This window comes from Acomys russatus, chromosome 2 (assembly GCF_903995435.1).
Source record: "Acomys russatus chromosome 2, mAcoRus1.1, whole genome shotgun sequence".
NCBI lineage: Eukaryota > Metazoa > Chordata > Mammalia > Rodentia > Muridae > Acomys > Acomys russatus.
The window spans coordinates 81,344,430-81,358,833 of record NC_067138.1 but is presented as its reverse complement, the minus strand read 5'-3'; the positions used below and the strand labels follow the sequence as shown (position 1 = coordinate 81,358,833).

At 37.2% G+C, this 14,404-nt stretch overlaps 1 protein-coding gene across 1 annotated transcript in view; it reads right to left on the bottom strand.

Annotated features, from left to right (window-relative positions):
• The window catches only part of Kdm4c (lysine demethylase 4C), a 184,658-nt gene that overhangs the window by 50,290 nt on the left and 119,964 nt on the right, over window positions 1-14,404 (bottom strand). The window contains exons 16-17 of the mRNA XM_051163382.1: window positions 2,283-2,338; window positions 532-640 (exon numbers count right to left, since the gene is read on the bottom strand). Of these exons, the coding sequence (XP_051019339.1) occupies window positions 532-640; window positions 2,283-2,338 (165 nt within the window). The remainder of the gene's footprint in view (window positions 1-531; window positions 641-2,282; window positions 2,339-14,404) is intronic.

The window sequence follows — 14,404 nt, the reverse complement described above, 5'->3', positions numbered from 1 at the left end:
AGGTAACAAGTTTGAGTTTGGAATGATAAGCATCTAGTGTCTACTTGTGAGTAAAACAAAACAAGAACAACAACAAAAACCTGTACTAAAAAAATGTCTCTGCATTTTTCTGTAAAGTTCTTCTTCGCAAAGAAACGGAAAAATTAGGTTGGATACACTGTTATACCAACAGAAATCCAAGAGAGTAAATAAAGAAAAACAGTAGGCAATTTCAATGGACAATTTGGGGAACTCCTAAACAATCTCACAGAGCCTAATGTTTAAAAACCCATTTAATGTTTACAAATTAAAATAAATCCAGGATATATATTAATTCCTTTCCGATATACCAAAAAAAAAAAAAAAAAATGAAGATCATGGGCTTACAATATATAAAGAAAGAATTTATGAAGATAAATATATTGAGGCTACAGGAAGATATACGTAGACTAAAATGAAGCTATTGTATATATTATCTTGGAAACAAAACAAATTCAGAAGTTTAAATTAACACTATATATGAAGTAAAAAAAAAAAATCTTTAGCACTCACCAATTTTAATCTCTGCAAAGGTATTCTGTCTACATCTATTTGTGTCCTTTCTGGAACATTAGTGAATCGAACTTCTGGGACTGCAACAGCACACATGATATGGGCCCACCTACAGGAAAGGGGACATTAAATATAAATTTCTCTAAACTTACAGACTTCAACTTGGTGGTGACAATCTGGCACATAGAAGAAATGAATGCAAAAACCTACCTGAACTGTAATTAAGTTCTGTATTTTAAACCTCTTCAGTGACAACTGGATATATTTAGTACAACTGTGACAACAACTAGGAAGATGGGCCTGGAGAAATAGCTAAGCAGTTCTAGCAGTGGACCTTGGCAGATCCCAGCACCTACATAGCAGCCCACAACATCCCCAAACTCCAGTACTAAGGGATCTGATGCTCTCACCTACCTTCCATGAGCTGTGTGCACAGTAAAGCACAAACACATACACAAAATGAACCAAGGCCAAGGAATAAGCCCTATAATGTGGTTATATACATTGAAAAAGTGTAGAATACTAAACTGTGGGTTTTCAATTTCATTGAGCAGATTGATATGTGGTAAAAAGAATAGTTCGGTTAACTAGGAATCACCTTTTCATATAATTCATGATATATGCAAATCTTCTGTAGCAAATTATTTCAAATATAAATATTTCCTACAAAAATTAAAACGAAGTATATTTTTCCTCACTGTTATATTACTATAACCAGAAGAATCTGTAGCTGAAGAGAAATGAAATATTGTTTCCTGCTCTCCACTTAAATTATTAGAGCATCCCTTCAATCCCCATATTTGCATAAATGTGTTACTAACATTATTCAGTATCTTTAAGTCTTATACCTCCAAGTAAATATAAGGACTTGAGAAGATCATGAGGATTATTAGTATTATCAAACCTATCAACGTATGTTTAAACCAAAGCTTTTCTTGGCTGGTTTGTTGATTGGTTGGTTTTCAAAAACAGGTACTGGATGTTGTTATGTTGATCAGGCTGGCCTCTGAGATATACCTGCCTGGGCCTTCCAAGTACAGGGATTAAAAGACTGCACCATGAGGCCTGGCTTAGCCTAATATTTCATTTAAACAATGAATGCCAGGGTTCATCTTAAGGCCACAGGAAGACAACTGTTAATCCCACAGCAAATTATACAGCAAATTATTAAGATAATTTCTCATGATACATGTTTTTATATAAAGTACCTAAACCATTTCCTAGTCCCCATAACCTGTATACAACATATAAGATCTAGAGACAGCTATGTAGGATAATGCCAATCTTACCAGACAAGCTGATAAAAAATGATCCAAATTCAAGCAAAAATATTAGCTTTTAGATAACATTTCATCAGTCCAGGGATGATAAGCGATTATACTCTTCATTCCAAGCAACCAGACTCATGCGTATACATACAAAATTATGTTAATGTTATCAAAACATTACGCACCAGGAGTTCCAACTACAGTGCTATGGACAGGTAGGACCACTTGCCCCACTAAAGCTGAATTCTCCTACCAACTTATTAAAAAAGAAAGTATACGTCAGTTCATTATGAATGGAGTATTGCTAAAGAAGGAAAAGGTGGGGAGGTGAAGAGAAAAGATAGATGAGAGGGAAGACAATAAAAGAGAAAGCTGTTCATAAAATAAAACAATGTCACAGGAAGAGAGGTAACACAAACTATCACGCAGAACTTCAGAATAAAAAGAAATGATGAAATTCAATGCAATCAATGTACTACTTACTTATTGTTTTTAGTCTGTTTAAGAGCACCTCCTCTCAAGTTGCAGAGGCAGCATTCCTAAAAGGGAAAATTAACACAATTATGCAACCCATATAACAAATGTCACTACCATTCATAGAAAACATTCATATATGAAAACATTCTAGAAAAAAACTCTAGAAACTCTTATATGCCTTTTCCCATTTATCTTAAAATGAAAAGCATAAAGAATTAAACAGTGGAGTTGCAAAAGAAAAGGAGAAAACCTGAAAATGACTGAGTACAGAGGTCCCTTAAAAGGGTCTGCCGTATCTTGCTTTCACTCTTAATTGCAGTAAAAAAAAGTTATGAAAAAGAACTTTGGAGCTACCATAATGACTAATTTTTAATTGACAGATTGACTGGATTAAAAAACTTTTTGGAGGCATTGATGAAACATAGCTTTGCTATATCTATGTGGGTACACTTTGGCACCATCACATGAGTAGAATTTTTTTTTTAAAGGTAAAAAGCCAAGTTCAAGAATTGGTGGCACTCAGAGGAAGAATAGCAGGTTACCAAGAAGAGACTTGATACCCTATGAGCATATACAGGGGGAGGAAATCCCCCTCAGGAACAGTCATAGGGGAGGGGAATAAGGGGTAAATGGGAGGGAGGGAGGAATGGGAGGATACAAGAGATGGGATAACCATTGAGATGTAACAAGAATAAATTAATAAAAAATTAAAAAAAAAAAAAAAGAATTTCCATTTCTCTGGTTTGCGGTCAGTCCCAAGGTACAAAGTAGACCCAGGCCTTGACCCTATGACATGATGGTCTGGCTTGTTCTGTGAGCCAAAACAAACCCTTCCTCCCATATCTTGTCAGGTATTTGTCACAGCAATGAAAAAATAACTAATATAGAAAACTGGTATTCAGAAGTGGAACTAGTGCTGTGATAAACCAGACTATTTTATCTGCAGACCTTTGGGACTAATGTTCAGGAAAATGTGGAGGAGTTTGGATCTATGAGTTAAAGAAACCCTAGATATTATATCTTAGTTCAGAAATAACTGTTTAATCCATGTTCATTACTGTTCTATTCAAAATAGTCAGAAATTAGAAATAGTGGGATTTCTATCAAGAGATGAATGGATAAGAAAAATGTGGTGCACTTACACAATGAAAAATTACTCAGTTGTTAAGAAAAATGAAATTATAAAATTCACACGTAAGTAGAGTGAGGTAACCCAGACTGCAGAACAGAAATATTGTATGTTTTCCCTCATATGTGGATGTCAGTTGTTATGCTTTAGGTATGTATACTACAATCCAAATAACCACAAAGGCTAGATAGCAGATAAGGTGTTGAAAGAGAACCAGATCATCTCACAAAAAAGGGGAACAGAAAATAATGTTATAGAGACATGAGAGGCTAGCACAGGAAGATTAAATGGAAATAGGGATGGGAAGGCAGGATCAAGGAGAAAATAAGCAGAGGAACTAACACTAAAGGCATTTTAAAGGCTATATGAAAACCTACTACTGTAGAGGCTTCCTGACATGTTTTTATATATGAAAGCAATTTACATAGAGTCACCAAATAATAGGGGAAACTATGTTCCAAATAGACATCTTATGCCACCAACTAAAACCTCCAATGCCAGGAACAGGTTACATCTTGTTGAATCTGTAAAAGGAACTTTTATTCACCTGTTTCAATTGTCATCTCTAAGACTTACTGCCTCTGTCACCTAACCTAGGCCTAGTCCTGGAAGCTTCTAGACCCAATACAATCTAACGTAGAATGTTTTCAGCATCTGACACTTACTGCTTAATAACGCACACTCTTTCCTCTTTCTGAGCTCAAAGCTGGCTGGTTCAATTCAGCTTTTCTGGTTCAAACTCCTCTTTCAACTAACATTCTGGCTTTTTCTCTGCCCCTGAATTGCTCTGCTTGGCCTCAAACTAACTCCAACCATCTGCTCTAATCTCCTGGCTCCTTCAGTTTTCACTTGAGTTCTCTTTCTCTGCAACCTGTCTCTCTGTTACTGTCCTGGTTAAACTGTTGTGCTTTCTCTCTCTCATTCTCTCTGTTGCTCCCTTATTTCTCTTTCCTCTCTGTTCTCATGAGAGTTGGGTATATCCTATTCTCTCAAATCCTTCTCTGATTCATCACTTTTTCTGCTACTCAACTTAACATCACTTTTCAACATGGTGCATCCCTCTACAAACTAACATTACTTTCACTGTTTGATATTAAAGGTGTGTACCACCATGCCGGGACCTAAGCTTCTCTTTATCTGTAATTTTCTCTATACCAGGCTGGCCTTGAACTCGGATTTGCTCCTCTTTCACTTGAACTAAAGGCATTTGTATTCCAGCCAGATCACATAGACCTAAAAACACTTTGAAAGTGACCTCTTGCCACAGAAGTCGTATTCTAAATTTAAATTCCTCTACATGAATGAAGGGGCCAATGGAGCCCCATGAAGCCCAACCCCACCACCAAAACTCACAGGCTATTTCCAAGGTTATAGCTTACTGTCCACAACTTGATAGTAATGCCCTATTGGTTAAGACAACACTTACTTATGTCATTGAACACAGAAAAAATAGCTGGTGTCTCAATAGCAGTTTCAACCCTAATAACTAGTGTTCCCAGTGCTGGACGGTACTTCTCTACCAGAAGAGAAAGGTAATCATCAATATCATGCAGGTTTGAGTGTTGGGATCTAAAATAGTGACTTGCCTGCATAACATGCTAGAGCAATAGTGGCACAAATATGAGAGTAACCTACCATTACTTGATTGCCTTAAGGTCCATTCCATGAGATGAAATTGGTTAAGACTGCTAAAGTGGCCAAGAACAGAAAACTAAATAGGTCTCAATACTTATGTCAAAGCTTTCACTGTATATTAGAAGATATTAATGCCAACACAGAAATGCAGCACAGGTCTATGCATCCAATGTCTGATCAGACTGGTAGTACGAAGAAGCATGAAAGCAAACGTTAAGATTGTTGTGAGAAGCCAGGTGCGGTGGTACACGCCTGCAATCCTAGGACCTTGGGAGGCAGAGGCAAGCGGATCTCTGTGAGTTTGGGGCCAGCTTGGTCTACAAAGCAAGTCCAGGAAAAGCCAAGGCAACACAGAGAAACTCTGTCTTAAAAAACAACAACAACAACAAACAACAACAATAAAAAAAAACCTCTTGTGAAAATGACATTATGACCTTTAAAACCTACATCATAAGATAGAACCCATATCTGGCACTATTAACTGAGTCAAAACAAACAAACATTGTCATAGGTCTTAGACATAACCTAACAGTTTTCTGCTAAATTGATATGGTAATCCCAAGTTCTTATCTTAATACTTATAGATAGATTGGTGTGTCTGGAGAGACACACCAGAAAAAGGTTTTTGCTTTTCAGTCAATGTGGCAGTAGAAGAGAATAAATAATGCCAGCTTAAAGACCCAGTAGGATTAGACGCAGGCAGGAAAACAGTAGTTGCCAGACACTGCAGCATAGTTATAGACCTGAACTTACAGAAGCTGTAACTGTATACAAAAGACTTGCACAAAAATCAAGCAGCCCAAATCTCAGTATGGATAGTAAAGAGCCTCATGAAGTTCTACTCCTAGCTGACAGGCTTCTGTAATTGATGACTGCTGGGAGAAGGAAAATCTGTTTTCTTAAAGAAGCTACTAATGTTCCAGTAGACGGTCCCATACCCACGTATGTAGAGGCAGCACTAAATGTATTCACTCATTGGGTACTTAGGAGTAGATCAAACATACTGTATGCAAGCATGCTGGCTGATTTGATGTCAACTTGACACAAGTTCGTGTCATTTGGGAAGAGGGAACTTCAACAGAGAACCCTTCCCTGCACATCTAACACAAATTGGCCTGTGGAGCATCTTCTTGACTGATGATTGATATGGGAGGATCCATCTCATTGTGGGTGGTGCTATTCTTGGGAAAGTGGTCCTGGATATTAGAAAGCAGGCTGTGCAGGCCATGAGGAACAAGTGGATTTTGTTGTTGTTGTTGTTGATTTTTTTGTTTCTTTGGTTTTCGATACAGGGTTTTTCTATGCAGCCTTGGCTGTGCTGGACCCCCTTGGTAGACCAGAATGGCCCCTGACTCACCACTACACCCACCTGCAAGAAGTCATTAAATAGCACTCCTTCATAGCCACTGAATCAGCTCCTATCTCTCTAGGTCCCTGCCTTGAGTTCTGGCCTTGATTTACCTCAGTGATAAACTGTTACTGGGAAATATCAGATGAAATAAACCCTTTCCTCCCGCAAGTTACTTTTGGTGATAGTATTTTGTGGGAAGCTGAAGCTATTGCCCTTGCTAAGATGGCGCCTGGCAACCTGCCAGGCAGGATGACTTGCAATTCTGCTCCTGGTAAACAAGTCCTTATTTGGGTTGTGGGCCGCGCTTTGCTCTGACATATGCATCCCGCCTTGTCGGGATCCAATTGGAGCTACCAACGTAAGGGCTGCTGATTGGGTGAGGCAGAGGATATAAAGGGGCACTGAGGTGTTGGGGGAGGAGAAGTGAGCAAGCAGGAAAAGAAGAAGCTTGCTGAAAAGGTTCCTGAATAAACTTCCTGGAGAAGAACGTTCGGGTCGCGTCCTTATTTTCCGCTGGTCGGAAGGGTTGCGACAGTGTTTTACCACAGGAATAGAAACCCTAACAATAAGTATAAATACTAGTTTAAGTATTTAAAAAAATTAGGATTAAAATAACTTATCTAATCCTATGAGATATAAAAAAGAAGTTCTAAATGTCTACATTAATCCCTGAAAACATACATGCAAGTAACATTATACAGGGCAGGTTATATATACTAAAGATGATATACATATGCATATAACAATTAATGAAAAAAGAGGCCATGAATTTGAAAAAGAATAAGGAAGAATACAAGGGCAGGTTGTCTGGGAGGAAAGGGCAGAAAGAAATAATGTAATTATAACTTGAAAAAAGAAAAGAAAGAAAGAAAGAAGCCAGAGAGATCCGAAATACATACTGGTATACCATTAGGACTTAGGCAAAGAAGAGCCACAATTTAGCAGGCACAAAAGCAAAAATTATGATCACTGCAGAAATTGATGAAATATAAACAAACAAAATAAGCAAAGCAAACGATCAATGAACAAAGGGATGATTTGGGGGAAAAAAAAAACGAGACTGACAAATCCTAAGCTAAACTAACAAGGAGAAGACAAATACAAATTAATAGAATTGGAGATGAAAAAGGAACTACTACAATAGACATCAACAAAATTCACAAAATTATTGGGGTAAAATATATTTCATAGGGCTGCAGAGATAGCTCAGAGGTTAAGAGCACTGGCTGCTCTTCCAAAGATCCCGAGTTCACTTCCCAGCAACCACATGGTGACTCACAACCATAAACATCTATAATGAAATCTGGTGCCCTCTTCTGGTGTGCAGGCATACATACAGGCAAATACACTGTATACATAATAAATAAATAAATAAATAAATAAATAAATAAATAAATAAATACAATCTAAAAATACATTCCACTTAATATGAAAATCTAAAAAAAGGTAAATTCTAACTATATAGAAAATATAAAAATTAAGATCAGATAAATAATTTAAACAGATCTTTTAAAACAGTGAGATTAAAATTATAATTAAAAAGCTTCAAATTGATAAAAATGAAGGTATTCATAAGGGAATTTTACAAGCTCTAAAGAAAAACTAATATCAATGTTTCTCAAACTATTCTACGAACTACAAAGGAAAGAATGGTATTATTACCCTGATACTCAAAGTAAATACACACACAAAAAAGGAAAGAAAAAAAGAAAAGATAAGAAAGGAAGGAAGGAGGGAGGGAGGGAAAGGAAAATTAAGAGACCATTTATCCTACTAAGCAGATGTAAAAATTCTCAATAAAATACTTGCAAACAAAATTCAAGAGCACTTCATAAAGATATTCACCATGATCAAGATAGGTTTAATACGGAGATAGAGGAATGATCCGATATAGATGGAGCAATTAATGCTATAAATATCATAAATAAATTCAAGGACAGAAATCTTAATAGAAACAGAAATAGCTTTTCATAAAATCCAGTATTCCTTCATGTTAAAGTACTAAAAGAAATATGTGTACACACAAAGTTTCAGGAATTATAGAGGAGCAGAAGGGTTCAGGAGTCGTGGAGGAGTAGAAAGACTGTAATAGGCAGAGACACAGTAATCACTGGACACTATAGCACACACAAATTCACAGAGGCTATGACTGTATAAACAGTAGCTATACAAGATCAAGCCACACAGAAAAACTGTCTTGTAGCAGTGGAGGGCTCATGAAGTTCTACCCCCAAATCAGAAGCTACTGCAAATAATGGCTAGTGGTGAAAGAAAGCCAGTTTTCTTAAGGGATGCAGGCCTGCAGTACATGGTTCCTCACTAATGAACAGCACTAATTAGACTCAGAAAGTTGGGTTTAAATTTAAAAAGAGGCCTGGCATGGTAGTTCACAAATATTTGATTCTAGCACAAAGGAAGTAGAGGCATATCTCTAAGTTTGAGGTCAGCCTTGTCTACACAGTTATTTCTGAACCACCGAGAACTACATGAGATTCGGCCTCAAAAAGAAAAAAAGAAATGTGGGTGGCAACCGACATTTGAAGTCTAATTAGACTTAAGGTCCATTCAATGGGAAGGAAATCATGCTGGGAAATAGAAATCTAAGAAACTTCTCAGGGCTTGTGAAGTCCTAAAATGTAGGGGGGGGGGGGGAAACAACTGCCACCATTTTCCTACAGCAGCATAATTCCTTACTACATTCTAAATCTCATATTTATACCCACAGATATGTGTAGCTCCCACCTCTCATCAAAATAAGTTTCTGTTTATAGCAATGAAATATATCCAGAAAACCACAAATGGACACAATACAAATATCAAAGGATCAAGGGAAGCTCAGCCCCAACTGACAAATCTAAATCATGTTTCCTTCATCTATGGCTTACAAAGAAGTATAAGCAATTAATGACTGTTGTGAGAGTGAGAACTAGCCTTGTCTAGAAATGTAGCCCTGTTTATCACACATAAGGTGGTAAGTCCTGAAACCATAGACACACAAACAGAATACTCCAAAGCATGCATTTATATATCAAAGAAAAACAGGCTATCAATTTGAGAATTGGGGAGCATGGGAGGACTTGAAGGGAGGGTACTTGGGAGAAGCTGGAGAGAAAAAAAAAAAAAAAAAAAAAAACAGAAGAAAGGAAGATGTAATTATTTTTTAATTAAAAATGTTTAAAAATTGAAATAAAAAGACATAAAGGTAGGGGCTCTGAGTACAACTTAGTGAAAAAACAATTGCTATCTACCTTTAGGTTCCATAAGGAACACCAGAGAAAATGAAATATGTTAAGAAATAAGTAACTATCCTGATTTCATCATTATACATTGTACCAAAGGTTTAAATTATCACATCAAGTTTCATAAATATGTACAGTTAAAACAATAAAAGTGATAAATTGGGAGGAGGAGAAGCACATGAAGTATGGGGAAGGAAGTAGGGGTAGTTAGGGAAGGGATCAAAGAAGAAAGGAAAAGGAATACTGATTTGCTCAAATACTGCAGTATGAAATTTGCAAAGTGGAAAAAAAATCTTTTTGAGATTCCATCTTACCTCAGTCAGAATGGCTATAAAGAGAACAATTGACACAAAATATTGGTGAGGATGTAAGGATAGAGGAAACCTTATCTTCCAGTGTTAGGAATATAAACTGAGTGGTGTAGCCACTACTAAAGCAAGTGTAGAAGTTGCTACTCAGTCATGGTAATACCAAAAGAAATCCATAGGCTTTCCACAAAGATACTTACAGTACTATGCTGTGTTCTGCTTTACTTCATTAATAGCCAGCAAATATGATGTCAATATATAAATCAACTGATGAATAGATGGTAAAAATCAACAAGTATACAATAGAATTTTATTCAGTTATAAAGCGAAATGATGAAAATTTCAGGAAAGTGGTTGGCCTTGAAACTATTATACTAAATGAGGTAACCCTTATCCAGAACAAGAAATGTATGTTTTCTTTCTTGAGTACATTGTAACTCTAAATTTTTAGATTTCTGTTTCAATATAGAATGTCTATTGAGGTTAAGAAGCTAGAAAGTGTGCATGAGAGTAGAGAGGGGGAAAGATAATTACAAAAAGAAAAAAGGAGAATAGAAATCATGATATGAAATTAGAGGAGGCATAAAGGTTTGAAACAAGGATGTGTACTGCAGGATATGAAAGAGGAGTGGAGATGTGTTAAATAAAAGTAAGGATATACAAAAAGCCTATAGAAACCCACTACTTTGTAAGTAGAGGTGGTCTAAATGGGAATGATGCCCATAGGCTCATTTTAAAATATTTGGTCCCCCATTACTGGAACTATTTGGGAACGATGAGGATGTGTGGCCTTGTTGGAAGAGATGTGGCCTTGCAGGAGATGTGCCACTTGGGAAAGGCTTTAAGGTTTCTAAAGCCCAAGCCAGGCTATCTTGTTCTCTCTGTGTGCAACTTGTAGATCAGATGTGAACTCTCAACTATGGTGCAATTGCAATGCCTATCTGCTTCTGAGCATGGTTATAGACTCATCCTCTGAAACTGTAAGCAAAGTTCCAATTAAATGACTAAATGATTCATTTTATAAGTAGCCTTGGTCATGGGCTCTCTTTTTCAGGAATGTGTGGGGTATTTGTTTGTTTATTGTTTTTCTAGAGAGGAGTTTGAATGGAGGAAAGCTGAGTAGACAATGCATTTACCAACAAAAGGCATGGGTTATGAAATGAAAATCTCAGTATCAGGTATTGGTACAACACAAAGAGGTAATCATCTGAGAAGCCCCAGAGACATCCAAAAGTACACAGGCTATGGCCATTATTCTCAGTTGGCCGCCACAGGTAGATTATAAGACCCTACTGTTGAAATCACAACACAGTTTGGTTATAGTACGTAAAGATATTGAGCTGAAAGTGATTGGGAAACGTCCTCGTACTGACTAATTTTTATAATACCAGAAGATGCTATGAACACCACTGGCAGAGAGAGTTGCTACCTGAGTTATTCAACCTTGAATGCTGAATCTGACAATACTGAGTTATCAGATAAAATATGCCAGTCAATGCAATAGTGGAGTAACTCCTGGGGGTGACCACTTGTTTTCTAACTGGAGTTGAGACCTCTTCCTCCAGAAGAAATTTATCTCTGCTACTGTAAGCCTGGCCAAATGTTAATTGCTGGGGATGGGGGAGGATAATCTATAATCTTTCTACTGAAATCTACTACTGCTGCTTTCCTAAATGGACATGTTATCAAACTGCTTCCTAAATATTTACGGTCATATCCACTGACTGATGCTGTTCAACCTTGGTCAGAGAAGCTTCTCTTTGTATTGAGTAACAGTCAATGCAACGACTCATAGCTGTCAAAGAGCAGAGAAGAAATGATGTCGCATGCTCACCTCTAAAAAGTTATCTGTATCAACTCTCACATAGCTCAGTAATTATTGGAAAGGAGAGTGTGAAAAGAATATAAGATCACCATTTCTCAATTGGGTTATTTGGTTTGGTGGTGTTTAATTTCTTGAGTTCTTTATATATTTTGGATATTAGACCTTTGTCAGATGTAAGGTTGGTGAAGATCTCTTCCCAATCTGTAGGCTGTTGCTTTGCAGAAGCTAATCAGCCTCATGAAGTCCCATTTATTAATTGTTAACCTTAAGGCCTGGGCCGTTGGTGTTCTGTTCAGGAAGTTGTCTCCTGTGCCAATGTGTTCCAGGCGCTTCTCCACTTTTTCTTCTAAAAGTTTTAGTGTCTCTGATTTTATGTTGAGGTCTTTAATCCACTTGGACTTGAGTTTTGTGCATGGTGACAAATATGGGTCTAGTTGCGTTTTTCTACATTTGAACATCCAATTAGACCAGCACCATTTGTTAAAGATGCTATCCTTTTTCCATTGAATAGATTTGGCTTCTTTGTCAAAAATCAACTGACTATATGTGTGTGGATTCATTTCTGGGTCTTTAATTCTAATCCATTGATTAACCAGCCTATTGCTGTGCCAGGACCATGCTGTTTTAATTACATTTACTCTATAGTACAGCTTGAGATCTGGTATGGAGATTCCTCCTGAGGATCCTTTATTGTATAGGATTGTTTTAGCTGTTCTGGGCTCAGAACTAAACAGAATTCTCAACAGAGGAATATCAAATGGCTGAGAAACATTTAAAGAAATGCTCAACATCTTAAGTCATCAGAGAAATGCAAATCAAAACAACTCTGAGATTCCATCTTACATCCATCAGAATAGCTAAGATCAAAACTCAAGTGACAGCACAGGCTGGCGAGGATGTGGAGAGGAACACTCCTTCATTGCTGGTGGAAATGCAAACTTGTACAACCACGTTGGAAATCTATCTGGCAATTTCTCAGAAAACTGGGAATAAGCTTTCCTTAAGACCCAGCTATCCCATTCCTTGGAATATACCCGGAAGATGCTCCTCCACACAACAAGGACATATGCTCAACCATGTTCATAGCAGCCTTATTCATAATAGCCAGAACCTGGAAATAGCCTAAATGTCCCTCAGTTGAAGAATGGATAAAGAAACTGTGGCACATTTACACTATGGAATACTACTCAGCTATTAAAAACAAGGAAATCCCGAAATTTGTGGCCAAATGGATGGAACTAGAAATGATCATACTGAGTGAGTTAACCCAGAAGCAGAAAGACTCACGTGGTATATACTCACTTATAATTGGACACTAGCGCAAAAGGCATGTCCTATGTAAGTCTTCACTTACCAGGAGATTGGGATCCTACTGGGACTCTACGTAAGAGAAATATATGAGATGGGGAATAGAAGGACCCAGAGAGTCCTAGAAACCTACAAGAAGAACATCAAGACGGGTGGAACAGGGCCCAGGTGTGTCTGCTCAAACTACTGCACTAACCAAGGATAATACAAGTTGTAAACATCGAACCCCTACTCTGATCTAGCCAATGGACAGGACATTCTCCAGTTATGTGGAGAGCAGGGACTGACTCTGACATGAACTCTGGTGTCCCAAGTTTGACCACCTCTGCTTGGTGGGGAGACCTGATGGCACTCAATGAAAGAATAAGCAGGCTACCAAGATGAGACTTGATAGTCTATGACGATATAGTGGGGGAGAAGGTCCTCCTCGGTCATAGACCTAGGGGAGAGAAATAGGGTGAAAGTGGGAGGGACAGAGGAGAATATAAATGATGGGATCACAATTGAGTTGTAATCTGAATAAATTAATTTTAAAAAGAATGTACGATCACGATAATGGAGAAGAAGGCTATGAAATGCTGTGTTCTGGACATTTAATGGTAAAAGTAAAAATAAGACTACTACATAAAACTGTCACACAATGTGAACACAAAGTTTCCAAAACTTACTTAGCATAAAAGAAAATTAAAAATTATATTTACTATATGATTATATAAACTAAGCTAAATATGCTATAGTAATATTCTGTGTTCCTAATAAACAAATCTTATTTATACAACAGATATTAAAAGTAATCGTAGGAGGAGACTGGAGAGATGGTTCAGTGGTTGAGAGCACTGGCTTCTTTTCCAAAGGATCAGAGTTCAATTACCAGCATCCACATCGTGGCTCACAATTGTCTGTAACTCAATCCCAAGGGACCCAACACCATCACCAGACATATATGCAGGCAAAATAAACATGAGGTTTTTTTTAAGTAGTTGTAGGAGATAATTAAGAATGAAGCCTTGTGATACATAGGCAAGCAATGAAATACTATCTCACCTCAGTGGACCTATCATATTCCGATGAACTCTTTCAGAGTCTCTTATCAAAGGAGTTTGACCAGTGCTCTCGAATCTAGAGCTGACTATAGGAGAACAATTCTTCAAGAAGTCAATATAAATGATAGTTTAATAATACAAACATTTGAGGCACAAAATTCAAAGAAACCCTAAGTGTTTAGTATAAGTCAATATTTGAAATTCCAGGCCTATATTAACTCAAGAGTATAAATTCTGTCAGTATTTTTATATAATATTTGGATAGCAACTCTGGAAAATAAGAATAAATG